General features: G+C 42.7%; 1 protein-coding gene across 3 annotated transcripts in view; it reads left to right on the plus strand.

Moving 5' to 3' along the window:
- The window catches only part of PDCD1LG2 (programmed cell death 1 ligand 2), a 54,728-nt gene extending 42,046 nt beyond the window's left edge, over positions 1-12,682 (plus strand). For 2 of the 3 annotated variants that reach the window (XM_014535690.1, XM_014535691.1), the window contains exon 6: positions 10,844-12,682. In XM_014535690.1, the coding sequence (XP_014391176.1) occupies positions 10,844-10,880 (37 nt within the window). In that variant the 3' untranslated portion in view covers positions 10,881-12,682. The remainder of the gene's footprint in view (positions 1-10,843) is intronic. The other variant, XM_014535689.1, reaches the window with a different exon arrangement.
- The last annotated feature ends 5,748 nt before the right edge of the window (positions 12,683-18,430 follow it).

Raw genomic sequence — 18,430 nt, forward strand, 5'->3', positions numbered from 1 at the left:
GTGACAGGGGGTGGCGCCACAACCTCCCCATCGACCCTGACTTGAGTGTGACAGGGGGCGGTGCCCCAACCCCCCAATCGGCCCTACCCTGAGCGTGACTGAGGGTGGCATCGCAACCTCCCGATCCGCCCTGCTCTGTGCATGATGGGGCGGCGCCCCAACTCCCCAATCGGCCCTGCTCTGAGCCTGACCAGGGGCTGCACCTAGGGATTGGGCGTGCCCTCTGCCACCCAGGAGCAGGCCTAAGCCAGCAAGTCGTTATCTCCCGAGGGGTCCCAGACTGCGAGAGGGCACAGGCCGGGCTGGGGGACCCCCCTACTCCCCCCCGCCCCCGAGTGCACAAATTTTTGTGCACCGGGCCTCTAGTTGTTTATATATATGTATTTATTGCCATTTTATTATTTATATATTTTTTTCCTTTTTCTTCTTAAAGAAGACCCTTTAACATTTCTTATAATACTGGTTTGGTAATGATGAATTCCCTTAGCTTTTTCTTGTCTGGGAAGCTCTTTGTCTGTTCTTTGACTCTAAATAATAGCTTTGTTGGGTGGGATAATCTTGGTTATAGGTCCTTGCTTTTCATTACTCTGAATATGTTGTGCCAATTCCTACTGGCCTGCAAAGTTTCTGTTGAGAAATCAGCTGGCAGTCTTATGGGAGCTCCCATGTAGGTAACTAAGAGCTTTGCTCTTGTTGCCTTTAAGAATCTCTGTCTTTAACCTTTGGCATTTTAATTATGATGTGTCTTGGGATGAACCTCTTTGGATTCATCTTGTTTGGGACACTCTGCACTTCCTGGACTTGTATATCTGTTTCCTTCTCCAGGTTAAAGAAGTTTTTCTGTCATTATTTTTCAAATAGGTTTCTATTCCTTGCTCTCTCTGTTCTCTTTTCAGCACCCTGACTGATGTAAGTGTTGGTAGGTTTGAAGTTGTCCCAGAAGCTCCTTACATTGTCCTCCTATTTTTTTTATTCTTTTTTTTTTTTTTTTTTTTTTTTTTGATTAGGTGTTTTCTGTTTCCTTATCTTCCAAATTGCAGATTGATCGTCTGCTTTATATACTCTACTGTTGATTCACTGTAAAGTATTCGTCATTCTTCATTTTTGACTTTTAAAAAATGTTTTCTAGCTCCATTTTTGTGTTTCTTATCTCTCTATTCAAATTATCAGGAAAACAAGAAACATAATTTCATCTGCTCTTCCCCCAAGTTCACTGAGCATCCTTATAACCAGTGTTTTAAACTCTGCATCTAGTAGATTGCTTGTCTCCATTTTGTTTAGTTCTTTTTCTGGAGTTTTGTCCTGTTCTTTCATTGGTACATGTTTCTTTGTCTCCTCATTTTGGCTGCCCCCCTGTGTTTGTTTCTATGTATTAGGTAGAGTTTCTATGTCTCCTAGACTTGGTAGAGTGGCCTCATGTAGTAGGTGTCCTATGATGCCCAGTGGCACAACCTTCCTGATTACCCAATCTTGGAATTCCAGGTGCACCCCCTGTGTAGGCTGTGTACACCCTCCTGTTGTATTTGAGTCTTGATTGCTATTGGCATGTCCATGGGAGGGATTCACCCGCAGGTCAATTGGCTGCAAGGACTGGCTGTGACTATTATGGAGGATCTGCTGTGCAGGGCTCACCCCATGGAGCAGGACATTCTTCAGTGGGGCTCTCGTGCTGGCTATGTCTGCCCTTTGAGTGTGTCACTCATGGAGGTGCTTGGGTGTGGTCTGAAGCTGTCTATTGGGTGTGCTGACTCTTGGGCCTCCTGGGAAGTGCAGACCAAGGTCAGCCACCACCTGTGCCCTTCCCAGGGCCACCCGGCATGAGCTATGGAGCAATCTTCAGATGGCTACTAAATATGCTGAGCTTAGAGGTGCCCAGGAGAGGCCAAGCTGCAAAACAAGCCTGGATGCTGCAGTGCTGGGACTGAGGCCACTTAGTGAGAGGTAGGGGTTATGCCAAGGCCAGATGCTGCTTGTTTGAAAGATTCTAGGAAAGTCCAAAGCATGAGCCAAGATGGCTGTTTGTATGGAAAAGCCACTGAAAATGGCTTGGGTGGGCCTGCAAGTTGGGTGGGGTGGAGTCTCAGGGAATCACCAGGGCAGGGTGAACAATGTGAAGCCAGGTTGATGGAGACTCAGATATGGAGCCCGCCTGCCAGCTCTGTGAGGGGGAGGGTTCATCAAAGGAACAATGGCCTCTGCCAGCACTTCTGTCTGGGAGAAAGCTGTCCCTCCAGCCCTTGCTCTGATGCCACACAATTCAGTTCCTCCCAATGTGCCCCTCACATGCCTTTCAAGCTGCTGCCACAGCACTGGAGCTCAGAGTGAGCGAGTCTGAGCAAGTTCGTGCATGGACCCTTTAAGAGGAACTGCCTGAGACTCCAGGAACCCTCCATCTCCCTCAGCCTTAATCCAAGCTGGTTTTCACAGCCAGAAGTTATGGGGACTTCCCTTCCTGGCACTGGAACCCTGGACTAGGGAGCCTGGTATGGGACTAGGACCCCTCACTCCTCAGGGGGCACCTCAGCAGCAAGATATCCCTCCCTATCTTTACCACCACATGTAGGTGTGGGACCAGCTCATTCAGAGTCTTTTCCCCTCCTGCTAGTATCGATGTGGCTTCTGCTTTATATCCGTAGTTATAGGACTTCTGTTCAGTTAGATTTCAGGTGGTTCTCAATGATGGTTGTTCTGTAGTTTCATTGTAATTTTGATGTGGTTTTGGGAGGATGTGAGTCCCACATTTACCTACACCATCTTCTTGACCACTGGTCTGTTTTGGATTGACTTTTTGTTCCGCCATCTTTTAGCCTATAAACAGAACAATTTTCTCACTAATTTTATTCCGTCACTGGGATTTTTCTTTTTCAGATGCAACAAAAAGTTGTCACCACAAACAGGAGGGAAATGAACAGAGCTATGAGTAGTCATGATTTTTCTTTTTCATCTCTTGTTCTCTCCCAACATGAATTAAGAAATAGCCACTGTGCTATTAATGCATAAAGGGTAACTGAATAGTTTAGGCCTGTACAGAATCTTCCTATTCAATGGCATTTCAGCTAGTTGTTCTCTAGAACTTGCATTGTTTCATATCTTTCTTGCAGAACAAAGATGATAACTTCTGTACAGCTGCAGGATAGTTATATAGCCTTTGGTCTGCCTATAATGCTAAGCACTGCTAGGGAACACTGCACAGGACATGTGAGATCACATCCTTAGAAACATGATTAAAATTTAACACCAAGGGGGAGGTATTCAGCTGTGATGCAATCAATAGCCGTTGTTATTGCAACAGTTGTTAAGTACTTAGTGAGGACTGTGGGTCAAGTATAATGGTGGGGGAATAGAACTCTTTTCATGAGGTTGACACACTTGGAGCTAGAATTTGTAGGAGAGAAAGGATGTAATCTGGAGGTCAGGAGAAGTTAGATTGCTGAAACCATTCAGGCTGGTTGGATGAAAAGTTTAGACCTGGGACAGCAGTGTGGGGTGGGGACTGACAGGCCTGAGTCATGTTGAGGACTGGCATCTTCCCACCAGTGAATGCTGACCACATAGCTGTCCATCTTGCCAAAATAACACATGTTGTGACATATGAGTTCACCAAAATGATGATAGGCAAATCACAGAAATTTCTAAATAACTGCATCTGCTACTCAAAATATTCAGAGCTAATCATTTTAGAATTCTGCTGAATATATCCCCAAAATTCTAGAGTCATTAATTGTGAAAACAATCCTAGGAAACCCTAACAGGGTCTATGTCTAGCTTACACATAAGATATGGCAACACATAAGCACAAAATGTAACTCAAAAGAGTGAAATTGGCCCCTGTAACTTCTCTTTCTCCCACCACTTCCCTGAAAGCCAGTTGTAAAAATACATTCTGCACAGCCTGTATGACTCAGTGGTTGAGCATTGACCTAGGAACCAGGAGGTAATGGATTGATTCCTGGTCAGGGCACATGCCAGGGTTTCAGGCTCAATTTCTAGTGTCGGGTATGCAGGAGGCAGCTGATCAATGATTTTCTCTCATTATTGATGTTTCTATCTCTCTCTTCCCTCCTCTCTGAAATCATTAAAAAAATATATTTTTAAACAACACATCCTGTGACTGTGCACAGAATCCAGGAAACACATGCAGCACAGGCTGGACTCGAGGTCAGGTTATACTGAGCTTCTCTGAATCAGCAACAACATTTTCTTGACTCAACACTGAAACTGAAACATCCATTTCCTAAGAAACAAAAATCCTTCATTCCTGTAAATTGGTCTATGTGGCCTACAGTGAATTTCTATGGGAGAGGCCCTAGCATTTCATGAACTTGAGGTCTTTGTGTAACTGACTTCAGTTGCTCAGCATAAGAAATATGAAAGGCCTGACAGCAGAGGTGATCAACTCAGATGGGTACCAGGGCCAGGCAGGTGATGAAATGAGTGGAAAGGTCTCGTATAATCAAACTGGTGGCCCGGGGGTGGGGCGGGGGGAGGGGCAGTCCCTCAGCCTGGCCTGCACCCTCTCCAATCTGGGACCCCTCTCGCAATTTGGGACTGCTGGCTCCTAACCGCTCGCCTGCCTGCCTAATTGCCCCTAACCACTCTGCCTGCCAGCCTGATCACCCCCAACTGCCCCCCGCCCCCCGCTGGCCTGATCACCCACAACTGCCCGCCCCTGCCAGCCATCTTGTGACCACATGGGGGCGGCCATCTTGTGTGAGGGCATGATGATCAATTTGCATATTACCTCTTTATTATATAGGACTAATTAGCATATTACCCTTTTATTAGCATAGATAGAGGCTTGGTGCACGGGTGGGGGCCAGCTGGTTTGCCCTGAAGGGTGTCCCGGATCAGCGTAGGGGTTCCCTTGGGGCATGGGGTGGCCTGGACAAGGGGCCTATGGTGGTTTGCAGGCCGGCAACGAGGGGCTGGGTCAGTTTGTAGGCCAGTCACGCCCCCATGATGTGAGGGATCCCCGCTGGGGTGCCTGGCCAGCCTGGGTGAGGGGCTAATGGTTGTTTTCAGGCTGGCCTGCTTCCCCTTCAGGGTGGGGGTCCCTGCTGGGGTGCCTGGCCAGCCTGGGTGAGGGTCTGAGGGCTGTTTTCAGGCTGGCCACACCCCCTTCAGGGTAGGGGTCCCTGCTGGGGGGCCTGGCCAACCTGGGTGAGAGCTGAGGGCCGTTTGCAGGCCCCTCTCTCAGCAGCTGGTCCCGGCAACCCAAGCCTCCCCGCACTCTGGCCTGCTCCGTGGCTGCCGCCCACAGGCCCCTCCTTTGGCGCCGGCTCAGGCAGGAGGGAAGCTTGGCTTCCTTTGTCGCCTGGGCGACCCAAGCCTCCTGCCTGCTCTGGTTGGCTCCGTGGCTGCCGCCATCTTTGTCCCACTAATTTGCATACTCACTCCTAATTGACTGGTGGGCATGGTTTGTGGGCATCGTGAAGGTATGGTTAATTTGCATGTTTCTCTTTTATTGGTGTAGATAGGGAGAGGTAGGGACTGTGTCAAATCAGAGAGCATATTCTCTGTCAATGTAGCACTAGCCTAACATTGCTAGAGAAGACAGAAAGCCAGATTTTTATATAAAATGCCCTCATTATTTCAAAAACTATTTCAAATACCAAACCAACCAAACAAAATGTGCCCATGTGCTAATTAAGCCTGTCAATGACCAGTTCACAAAAACTCTTTCCTAGCTAGAGAGAATTTATAGTCAGGAAGGGGCTTAGGATTTGAGTAATGAAGACAGAAACTTCTATTTGAGGAATTGAGAAATGCTCAAAGGCTTGCTGCCATTCCTAAATCTTTCACCCTATAACCTGTCACCGTTCTGAATGTTGCACTATTATAGAGTGACTTCTTTGGATTAACAGGATAGCATGACCATTTTTAACCAGTATATTTCCTTATAAACAGAAAAAACAACAACAACAAAAAACTCACACCCTTTTTTAATGGTATCTAAAATTCAAAATAGGCCCTAACCGGTTTGGCTCAGTGGATAGAGCGTCGGCCTGCGGTCTTAAGGGTCCCAGGTTCGATTCCGGTCAAGGGCATGTACCTTGGTTGCGGGCACATACCCAGTAGGGAGTGTGCAGGAGGCAGCTGATCGATGTTTCTCTCTCATCGATGTTTCTAACTCTCTATCCCTATCCCTTCCTCTCTGTAAAAAATCAATAAAATATATTTTTTAAAAAATAAATAAATAAATAAAATTCAAAATAGAGTAACTATCTCAATCAAAAGTCAATGAAAGAATGCACCTAATTCTGCTCCACCACCCCCACCAGCCAATTACAGTCCCCCGCCCTCTACCTTCTAAGGGGAGAAGGGAGCGTCTGGGAGGTAAGGGAGTGATGCTCCTCCTCTCTTCCTCACCCCTCCCTGGCACTTACTTGGTGTGATGTAAAGAGGTCAGCAACACATAAACATACATCATAGAAATCACACATAGGAATATTCCTGGTACATTTAATAGCAACAAATTGGAAATAATAAAATATGAATCAATAGGAGAGTAGATGAAGAATGCTATTCAATAATTAAAATTAAAGCACCAAAGCTAGATGTATTTTTGAGTTAGTTAATTCTGAACAATATAATTTTGAGAGGAAAGACAGATCGCAGAAAGATATAGACAACATATGGCCTATCATAGAGATTTTTAAATACATGCAAACAACCACTAAGTAGTGTTTATGGAAACAGTCATGTGAAGTAAAAATACAAAAACAGCACGGAAATTATAAACACCACATTTAACCTCTTAAACTGGGTGGCAGAGATACAGATGTTCCATTGTATGATCCCCTTTGCTTTATGCCTGAAATATTTATGTTTTTATTGTGTGATTTTAATCCTCACCCGAGGATATGTTTTTATTGATTTTAGAAAAAAAAAGAGAGAGAGAGAGAGAGAGAGAGAGAAACATCAATGAGAGAAACATCAATCATTTGTGTCCCATACATTCCCCAACTGGGGATCAAACCTGAAACCTCTCTTTTGGTGTACAGGATGACACTCCAACCAACTGAGCCAGTTGGCCAGGGCCTGAATTATTTATTTTTATACAAAAGAGCGTATAACTAAAATTCAAGAGATTTAGATTCAAGTTTTCCTGTGAGCTAGATACATAATCTTTTTAAAAATATATTTTTATTGATTTCAGAGAGGAAGGGAGATAGAGCCTACCCACCCCAGTAGGTGCTTTTTAAGTTCCTCCTCTATAAAGTTGCTCACCAACAATTAACTCTTTATTGAGAACTAATTTAACATTTTAGATAATATCTTCTGGGAACAAGGGGGATCAAGATATGGAGATATTGATTTTGGGAATGGAAAGAGGACAGGTCTGGGGCCCAGTGTTTAGACAGCCAAGAAAACCCGGTACCTGTTGTTAGAGACAAAATGAACCCCAGGCTTCTCCAGAGAAACAGAGCCACTAGGAGACTGGCAAGTATGAAATCTGTAGGGCAGGCTAGTAGGCTGGCAATTCAGGTAAAAGTTGAAAGTGCAATCTGGAGTCCGAAATCTGTAGAGCAGGCCAGCAGTCTGGGAAGTCTCTATTACAGTCTTGAACCAGAATTCCTTCTTTTCTGGAAAATCTCAAGTGTTGCTCTTAAGGTCTTCAACTGATTGAACAAGGCCCACCTCCATTATGGAAGATAATCTGTTTTATTTAAAGTCAACTGATGGTATATGTTAATCATATCTACAAGATACCTTCATAGCAACATTTTAACTAAGGTTTGGGAGAGGGAGGGAGAGAGAAACATCAATGTGAGAGAGAAATATTGATCAGTTGCCTCCTGCATGGACTCCAACTGAGGAATCAAACCCACAACCTGGGTATGTGCCCTGACCAGGAGTCAAATCCGCTACCTTTTGGTGTACAAGATGCCACTCCAGCTAACTGAGCCACATTGGCCAGAGCTGTCATTTACTTTTAAATTGTTTTTTTCTTATCCTGAGAAAACAAGTATTATAAGATTTAGGAAAATTGGGTTCTCAGACCAGGTTATAAACATTAATGTCCTGTATGCCATATATTTATTAAAAGAAAATAAGTATATTAATTATAGCATTTATGTTGGGTAAAAGCTTACAGGAGTAACATCTGCAGTTCCCAAAGTACTAACTTACAAATTTCTAGAAAGCAGGTGAGGATCTTCCTCTTCCCTTGAAAGCCTATTACATCTTACAGCGGTTCTCAACCTGTGGGTTGCAACCCCTGAAAATACATCCTGCATATCAGATATTTACATTATGATTCATAACAGTAGCAAAATTACAGTTATGAAGTAGCAACGAAAATAATTTTATGGTTGGGGGTCACCACAACATGAGGAACTGTATTAAAGGGTCGCGGCATTAGGAAGGTTGAGAACCACTGTTGGAAAGTGTACTTTCATTAGGCATCTATTAAATGAGAATCAGCCAGAGTTAGCACTCTACTATTCATTTATATGTATCAACTAAAAGGGGTTTAAGCAAACTTTGACCAGGGGCCAATAGTTTTTTTTTAAATATATTTTATTGATTTTTTTTTATTAGTTAAGGTATTACAAATGTGTCCAATCCCCAGTAGGAAAGTAGGGGAGGGCGGGGGTAAGGGGAAGAGATCAACCGAAGGACTTGTATACATGTATATAAGCCAAACCAATGGACATGGACAACAGGGGGATGGGAGCATGGGGCCAATAGTTTTTATAAACAAAATCTTATTAAAACAGAGCCATGCTCATTGTTTCTATATTGCCCCCCGCTCCCCCCAGCATTCACACCCCTTCCCCTGCCCTGATGGCAGAGTTTAAGTATTCCAGTAGGGACTTTATGGGATAGATATATAAAAGGTCCATAATTATTATTTTTATGTTATGGAAACTTGTATTGTTTTCTTCTTTTGTTTCCTGAATTTTCTCTGTAGTTTAATGCATTTTTAGCTGTCCCAATGTATCACTTTTAATTACATATGGATGCTTGCTAGATGAAGAACTAACTTTCTGAAGTCCTTTTATCTACTCCCCATTCACTTCTCTTTATCCCAGTAGTCAAGTGCATTGCATAGAACTCTTCATTGGGTCCTTGTCAACTTTAGGGAGGGAAACACTATATGCCCTTTCAACAACACCTACCAATGTCTTAGTTGCCTTTCAAAGATTACTAGCCCAGCCAACCTGGAAGGATGTAAAAGATGAGGTGACTTGTACAAGGTCATCTTATAACTGAGTGGTAGAACTGGAGCTAGAATCCACGCCACTTCAGTCCTTGTCTATGGCACACAGCCCTTTCCATTTGTGTAAATTCTTCTTGCAGCTAACCTTACTCCCTTGTGCTATATGGGCCTATGGCTTCTTGCTTTTATACAAGTAACCACGATGTCAACCAGTAAACTGTAGTAGTTGATACTGATACCAAAGGTATATATTATGCTTTCTCTTAAAAAGATTTATTCTAGTCATCAAGCTGTGGTTTGTTAGAGTTTACTGACCTGACTTCCTCATTTTAGAGGTAGTGAGATGTTAAGGCTAAGGGATGTTAAGTGACTTTCTTGAATGAAATAATCACAGAAAAACACAATGTCTTATTATTCCTAGTATAGTGCTAGTCATTCATTCACTCATTCATTCACTCTCAAACGTATTAAGTTTCTGCTATTTTCTGGATTCTGCATCAGGTACACTGTGTGGGAATTGTAAGAGTGAATTAAGTACAACATTAGTTATCCAAGATTCTTACAATAGAGTATTGGAGATAAGGTACTCAAAAAACTGTTCTTATTGGTCCAAGTTAAAATAAAAATAAAAGAGATCAGCTTTTTGCATGCCCCCTGGCAACTGACCCAATCTCTATGTTGTTTTGTATTTATTTGTTTGTTTGTTTTATGAGCTTCTTATCTAAAGAGAGGAGACATAGGAGATACAGCAGAGAGGCAGGGAGAACTGGGGCAGCTGTAGGAAAAGGCATGTGATCCTAGTTGAAAAGAGCCAGGAGTGAGATAAGAGGAAAGAATGTTGGGGACATTATGAGTCATAAATTCCAGGCAAAGGAGATTAGATTTTTTTTTCCACTGGGCATGATGCTTAGTCAGGTCTCAGAAGGAAATGATAGAAGGGGTGACAAAGCAATTTTACAAGTTTTTACTATTTAACAAAGATTTGAGCAGGGTTAAGGGATATCAGCAAGGGATATCAAGCACTCTGGAATTAGCAAAAGCAGGGAACAGTTAAGCATCCCTAGGCCTGAAGGAGAAAAGGAAAGGTGCAGTTACCAGAACCTGGAGAGGACAGCAAGAGGAGGGGACGCCCACAAGGCGCTATAGCCTTTGACAGAGGGATAAAGTCCACCTGCAACCTGTTTGGGAGGTTGCTTGCTGAGGAACGCATACCCTGACCTCACTCTCTCCTCACTGCAATCTCCTTTCTCTCCTATGCTGAGGGAAAGAGTGGGATGGAAGCCAGTGGCATAGTCTACAATGTCATCCTCCTAGGGCACGAACGGGATAGAGCAGGGTGGAGACTGAGTCTCTAGGAACAAACTGAACTATCTGGCACAGTGGGGAACTACAAGAGTCTGACTAGGGAAGCCCCATGAACTGTGCTGCAGTAGCACTGAGCTGTCTGCAGCCCAGAGAATGGAGGAAAGAAGGCTCTTGCAATAGGTCTGCACAGAGAGGCTGAAGACTTGGACTAGGGCAATGGTTAGAATGAGACGTTTTGAACCATGCTGCCTCCAGATAGATGAGCTTTTTTTCCTGCAGTAGTTTCTCACTTCAATCTTTTTTTTTTTTTGAGAAATTGTATATTTTCTAATCAGAAAAGTGACTTTCCTGTTTATGGACTTTTCTCTTCAGATTTGAACACGCGATCTCGGGAGCTGGGGTGACTTGATGGGACATCCTCAAGAAGCCTCTGGACTCTGAACAAGAATCCCTTAGCCCACAAGGCTTGTTTGTACTTTTCAAATGGCCGTACACAACCCAGCACTTTAACCAGGAGACTACAACAAGGCTAAGCAGCTCCTGGCCACCATGTGCTCAGAGGAAGGCAGGCAGCCCACCCCTTCACCCATCCGCTCTCACCTCTACAGCCTGTGACTGAGCAAGCACTATTGCACTTTAGAAAATGACCACATTGGATCCTGGACCCCAGTTCATGTCCCGAGGCTCCTTCTTGCTGTCAGAGTAAAAACAAAGGGAATTATTTCTCCCTAAGTTTTCAAAAACTTCCCAGAGCAGAGATGAATGGAAATCTTTAGCTGCAGAAATGGACAGATTGCCAGTAATTTTTATCTATAGGAAAAGACTATTGAAACTATCAGCTCACAGACAGGGCTTTCTACAAAGTCAAGCCATAAATGACGCACTTTAGGGCTTACTGGAATCATGAAAGCATTTAAGTCATTCTAATCAACAGGAAGCATTTAAGTACACAGTGGCCAACTACAAATCATGGAGAAAAGTCATTGAGTATTTTTTTGAGGTCTGAATCACAAAGCATTTATTTTATCTGTAATTACATCATGTTGAGTGGTAGTTTTGTTGTTATTTTAACTACATCTTTCCTTCCAAACAGTCTGTTGGATTATTGTTGGTTTTTAACCTTGTTGGAAATCAATGATATACATTTAAAATTTCTGGCATGCTAATATGCTGTGCCTAAAAAGATTTCAGATGAGTAGCCATATGGTCAAACCACCAAAGGGAGGCTCATTTCCTGGGTCTCTATATGACTTTAACTTACCCTTTCAGTGGCTCAGTTTCTATGTCTGGGATATGGTGATACCCATTAATCAAGGCCTTTGATTATTGGCACTATAGAAATCCTGTGGATTCCAATGTGTATGTCAATGGGGAGGATGACTAGACACACCAACAATAGTTTCATCATGTTAAATTTGATCTCTATGCCAGGGCCATGAAGCTCAGAGCATTAGTTGACCCAGGAACTATCCAAATGTGTATATTAGCAAGTATAACAGTGTCTTAGGGCCTAAAGCAAGCTCTTGAACTGGTGCTCAGGCTAAGGAGAATTTGGAGTTAATGAAAATGAAGGGGTGTGAAGATGAGTAACAGACAAATCATATAATACCTAAATTCCTCCACTCCCTGTCTTTAGAAATCAAAGAATGCCTTTGAAGAATGAAACTCAATTGTTCATTCTTCGAAGTATTCCAGATATTCTAATTTTGGCTAAGTGCCCATCCAGGGCCCATCCAAGTCAGTAAGTTTAATATTCATCAGGCCAGTTGGCTCCCAGAGGTTTGAAAGCCTTTCATTTGGCTGCCCTCTTCAGAAGGGAGGGGTCCCAGTGCTGTTTGCCAGGTCCTCTGGGTTGGTCTGGGGTCCCTGTTTGAGGAGCAGTACCTCCTAATGTTGTGGAGATCAGGGCAGGCAGATAAGGCCTTCCACTGGGGAAGCAAGCCCACCTATTCTGAATCCCCACCTGCCCTCAGATATGTGGTTTGCATGCTAAATCCTTGGTTGGTGGTGTTTAACTTAGGAACCCAGTTGCATAATGGTTTCTGTCAAAATACTGCCATCTTTGGTCCTAGATTTGAGCTATTCTCCAGAATACCAAATAGTGAGAGGGATCCCCAGTTCCAGTAACCCAAAATTCAGGCTTCTTCAGGAAAGAAGACCATAAGGCAGTATGATATATGTTCTATACTACAGCATCTATAATAATAAAAGCGTAATATGCTAACTAGACTGGATGTCCTTCTGGATGACCTTCCGGACAAAGCTGGGGCTGCGAGGGAAGCCCGGGTCCCAGGTGCCAGAAGTAAGCCAGTGCTGGCAGCCAGGGGAAGAAAGGCCTATTCTTGCATGAATTTCGTGCTTTGGGCCTCTAGTATTCATTATAATATTGAGGAGAATGGCTACACTTGACCTTCTGACCTTTTATGACCTTAATATGATTGACTGAAAAGTATATAAATGGACATTTTTAAAATAAAATAGCTAGATGAGTTTTAAGTCTTTTTAAAAAAAAAGTACCTCTTAAAAGGGAAGCAAAAATAGCATTTGGGAGAGTCTAAGGAATTGAGAAAGACCAAACAAACCAAAAAACACCTATGATCTCATCATCCAAGCAAAAGTCTTTTCATTTTTGCTGTCAGCATTTGCTCTTCTTCCAGACATGTACATACCTTCAGCTATAGTTAGTTGTAACATGTAATTTTCTATTTTTTTCCCAAATTGTCATTGTACCATAAGCAACTATGTTGCTTACTGGTCTCCCTAATTATCATCTTTAATGGCTTTATGGATCACAGATTCATGACAAGATGGAATTAGGCCCAAACTCTATCACCTGGCCACTATACACCTCTCCCCCCTTAACTGTGGGCATTATGTTCCAAGACATCCAGTGGATGCCTGAAGCCACAGACAGTGCTGATATATACTGTACTACATTTTCCCTATCCATACATACATACATACCTATGATGAAGTTTAATTTATAAAGTAAGCACAGTAAGAGATTAACAACACTAATAATAAAACAGAACAATTAGAATAATATACTCTAATAAAATTTATGTGAATATGGCCTCTCTCTTTCAAAGTATCTCACCTTTTCACTTAAAGCATTTTACAACTTCTGTTTGGCATATCCTAATTTCCAGCATCACTACTCTTATGCTTTGGGGCCATTATTAAGTGAAACAAGGGTTACTTAAACACAATCACTGAGATACTGTGACAGTCAATCTGATAACCAAGCTGGCTAGTAAGTAACAAATGGGCAGCGAATATATTCAGCACATATATGCTGGACAAAGGGATGGACGCATGGGTCGGGAAAAAGCTGATCAGTGTGAGATTTTATCATTATACTCAAAAGGGCTCACAATTTAAAACTTTTGAAGTAGTTACTTCTGAAATTTTTCATTTAATATTTTTGTATCACTGTTGACTGCAGGTATCTAAAACTGTGGGAAGTGAAACCACAGATAAGGGGGACTACTGTAAGCCCCTGTTTGACCAGTGGACCACAGTGGCATTTGGGGTTCTTAAGGATTAGCATCATTTCAGAACAGTGGTTAGGAATCCCTGAAAAGCCAGGGTATTTCCATTTCTCCCAGTGCACAGACACCCTAGTAAATGATTTGGGGATGGCTTGGAGGGAGAGCTACAGTAAGTATTTGTGGTATTGTTGCAGGGTCCTTTCTCAAGGGGTCTCTTCTTCCTCTCCAACCCGGAGCTTCAGATCTGTGAACTAATAAGGTCTGGGAATGTAAGAAGCTGTGATTCTCAGTTGTGAGAACTCAAGTTATATTTCTATTGCTTTGGTAGTCCGGCCATATGTTTAATTCTTAGGGTCAACCACCACCAAAGATTTTTTTTACTTTGAGTAAAAAATTCTGATTGCCACTCTGGGATCTCATTATCCCCACTGAAATTAGGAAGCCCATCTCAATGGCAGCATTTCCCACTATTGTTTTTGGTCTACCTGGAGGTGTTTAAGGTTGCTGGGGCTGCCTCACTAATGCATTTCTCAATACTTTAGTGAAGTGAATATTCCTTGGACACTTTCAGGGCCCAGTGGGGTGAGGAAAGATGGACAGGTTACACATAATAAACTACTCCATTATTCCTATCTCTCTAAGCCTTTAGAATTCTTCCTGTACATTATGTCAGAGAAATTCTTCTGTCAACCGAACACCATTGAATGTAGCTTGCTATTGAGCCCAGGTTTCAGCCAACCAAGTAAGCCAATTGTGCCATCTCTAGCTGTTCAAGCAAATGCATGTATTTTAGCTAGCTCTTGCTGTATAATAAAACTTGTGGCTTATGTTCATCATTTATGCTTTTATGATTTTGGAGGTAAATAATTTGGGCTGGGCTCAGCTGGTGCAAGTCATTTTTGCCTTACATGGTGTCAACTGGGCTCACTTATGCATTTGCAGTCAATTGACAGATTGGCTGGAGGATGCTGGTCTTTGACTCACAAGTCTTGGAGTTGGTGCTGGCTCTCAGTTAGGCCATGTGTCTCCAGCAGATTGTTCATGCTTCTTCAACATGAAGGCTGATCCAAAAACAGCACAAAGAGAGCAAGCGGCAAAGTGCAAGTGCTTTTCAGGTTTCTGTCTGTATCACATTTGCTAATGTCTCATTGGCCAAAGAAAGTCAGAGAGCCATGCCAAAAATCAATGTGGAAGGGTGTCACATGAGGGCATAATATACAAAGTGGCATGATTCCCTGGGGACTATTACTATATTAGCATTAAATCAAAAAATATATGGAAAGTGTATTATATCTAGGCTACCTAAAATTGGCCCCAACCCGATGTTCTGTTCTGTTCACCTTGGTCTAATACCCTTAGAATCCATCCTCATATATATTACCTAGGTTTATTCTAATAAAAAATTCTTAAATCTATATTGATGAGAATATTAGAGATGTCCCCTCTACCCAGTTCCCACCCCACTCCCGGCCTTCACCACCTTTTTTCAGTGTCCATAGGTAATGCATATATGCATACAAGTTCTTGGTTAATCTCTTCCTGTCCCCCCTCTGAGATTTGTCAGTCTGTTCCATGTTTCCATGCATCTAGGTCTACTTTATTCATCAGTTTATTTTGTTCATTAGATTTCTTGTTAGTTTATTTTAATTTTTAGGTTTAATTGTTGATATGTATTTATTGCCATTTTATTGTTTATATCTTCTCCTTCTTCTTCTTCTTCTTCTTCTTCTTCTTCTTCTTCTTCTTCTTCTTCTTCTTCTTCTTCTTCTTCTTCTTCTTCTTCTTCTTCTTCTTCTTCTTCTTCTTCTTCTTCTTCTTCTTCTTCTTCTTCTTCTTCTTCTTCTTCTTCTTCTTCTTCTTCTTCTTCTTCTTCTTCTTCTTCTTCTTCTTCTTCTTCTTCTTCTTCTTCTTCTTCTTCTTCTTCTTCTTCTTCTCCTTCTTCTCCTCCTTCTCCTCCTTCTCCTCCTTCTCCTCCTTCTCCTCCTTCTCCTTCTTCTCCTTCTTCTTAAAGAATACCCTTCAACATTTCATGTAATACTGGTTTGGTGGTGATGAGCTCCTTTAGTTTTTTCTTATCTGTGAAGCTCTTTATCTCTAAATGATAGCTTTGCTGGATAGAGTAATCTTGATTGTAGGTCCTTGCTATTCATCACTTTGAATATTTCCTGCCACTCCCTTCTGGCCTGAACATTTTCTGTTGAGAAATCAGCTGACAGTTATATGGGCATTCCCTTGTAGGTAACTAATTGCTTTTCTCTTGCTACTTTTAAGATTTTCTCTTTGTGTTTAACCATTGGCATTTAAATTTTAATGTTTCTTGGTGTGGGCCTCTTTGGATTCCTCTTGTTTGGGACTCTCTGTGCTTCCTGGACTTGTAAGTCTATTTCTTTTGCCAGGTAGAAGTTTTCTGTCATTATTTCTTCAAAGAGGTTTTCTATATCTTGGTATCTCTCTCTTCTCCTTCTAGCACCCCAATGATGAGAATGTTGGTATGCTTGAGGTTGTCCCATAGGCTCCTTACATTATCTTCATATTTTTTTAATTCATTTTTTCTTTTTGCTCTTCCGATTGGGTATTTTTTGGTTCCTCATATTCCAAATCATTGATTTGATTCTTGGAATCCTTTACTCTGCTGTTGAATCCCTGTACATTATTCTGAAATTCTCACTAAGTCCCTTGAAGCTCTCATTAAGATCCCTGAGCAACCTTATAACCATTGATTTGAACTCTGAATCTAGTAGTTTTCTTGCTTCCATTTCATTTAGTTATTTTTCTGGAGATTTCTTCTGTTCTTTCATTTGTGACATGTTTCTTTGTCTCCATATTTTGGCTGCTTCCTGTGTTTATTTCTTTGTATTAGGTAGAGCTGCTATGTTTCCTGGATTTGGTAGAGTGGCCTTGTATAGTAGGTGTCCTGTAGATCCCAGTGGTTCAGCCTCCCCAGTCACCTGAGCTGGGCACTCTAGGCTTACCCCTATGTGGTCTGTGTGCACAGTCTTGTAGTTGAACCTTGATTGCTGTTGGTGTCACTGTGAGGAATTGACCTCTAGGCCAATTGGCTGTGAGGACCACAGTGGTAGAGCTGTTGTGCCAGAAACACCCCTATGGAGCAGGACTTGTTTCAATGGTGCTTTGGTGCTCACTGAGTGCTTTGGTGATCACTGAGTGTCACTTGTGGATGTATAGAGTTATAATCTGGTATGGTCTGAAGCTCTCCACTGGGTGCACTAGCTCTGGGGCCTCCTGGGAGGTGCAAAGTCATCCACTGCCTGGGGCCACCCATCAGTAGCTACAGAGTGATCTATAGATGGCTACTACCTGTGTTGGGCTTGGAAGTGCCCAGGAGAGGCCAAGCTGTGAAGCTAGTGCCAGGTCATGGGCCTCTTATTGAGAGGTATGGAGCATGCTGACACTAGCTGCTGCTTGTTTGAGAGATTTTAGGAATGTCTGAAGCCTGAGACAGGACAGGCCAGTCATATGGAAAAGCCACTGCAAACAGCTTGGGTGGGGCTGCAAGTTAGATGGGCTGGGGTCTCATACAATCATCAGGGCAGAGGGAACAGTGTGAGCCAGGCTGATGGAAACTCAGATATGGCTGGCAGTCAGCTCTGAGATGGGGAGGCCTCAGCATAGGAACAATGACCTCTGTGAGCACCCCTGTCTGAGAAACAGTTGCCCCCGAGTTCTTGCTCTCTAATATAAATTTAAGAAAATATTGCAATTATTTTAGCGTATAAGCCTTTTCCTCCTCAGCCAGATTATGCCCCTGACCCTCCAAATGTGCTGTGTTCTGACCCTAGATAAAAGCCATGGGAGTTAACAACAGTAGGGTTAGGGATCCCCATGCAAAGCAACTGCCTCATATGTACTTATTACAGGTTTTTAAGCAAAGAAAGGCTAGCATCCTCAAATGGGAAATGAGAGGCTTCTTCCACTCTCAGGGATATGTGGGGGATTCAAGATTCTCAGCTTCATCCAAGTCTGCTCAAATAAATGTTCCCATTCCCGGTTTCAGAGTCCTATGCCTTCCAAATTACTGCCTAAATTTTCACATGTGCAACTAGGTCAGTTTGTGAATTAGGTCTGAGTTTTTAGTCATGTCTGTCCTATAACTAGAAGGAATAGGAGTTACTGTTGGGGCAGCCTTAGAAAAACTTGGATGTTCTGAAGATTTGAGCTGAAATCATGATGCTATTGCATGCCACAGATTGCCAGTGCCCATTTTGCATTGGCAAAATGTTCAGTTCTGAGTTCAATGCAAATCAATCCCAGAATCCTACTTTTGACAGTCTGGTTCCTAGCACCACTCCTAGTATCAAATACTGCTGTAAGAGTGACACATTCAGGAACTGGGAACAGTAAGGAATTCCCTCCCACATTCCAGTTCCCTTAGGGTTTCCTGTCTCCTGAGCTTAATGGGAAACCAGCTGACAAGGGAGATTGATAAATGAGGTTTGAGAATCCCAGC

Source organism: Myotis brandtii, unplaced genomic scaffold (genome assembly GCF_000412655.1).
Source record: "Myotis brandtii unplaced genomic scaffold, ASM41265v1 scaffold149, whole genome shotgun sequence".
Classification (NCBI taxonomy): domain Eukaryota; kingdom Metazoa; phylum Chordata; class Mammalia; order Chiroptera; family Vespertilionidae; genus Myotis; species Myotis brandtii.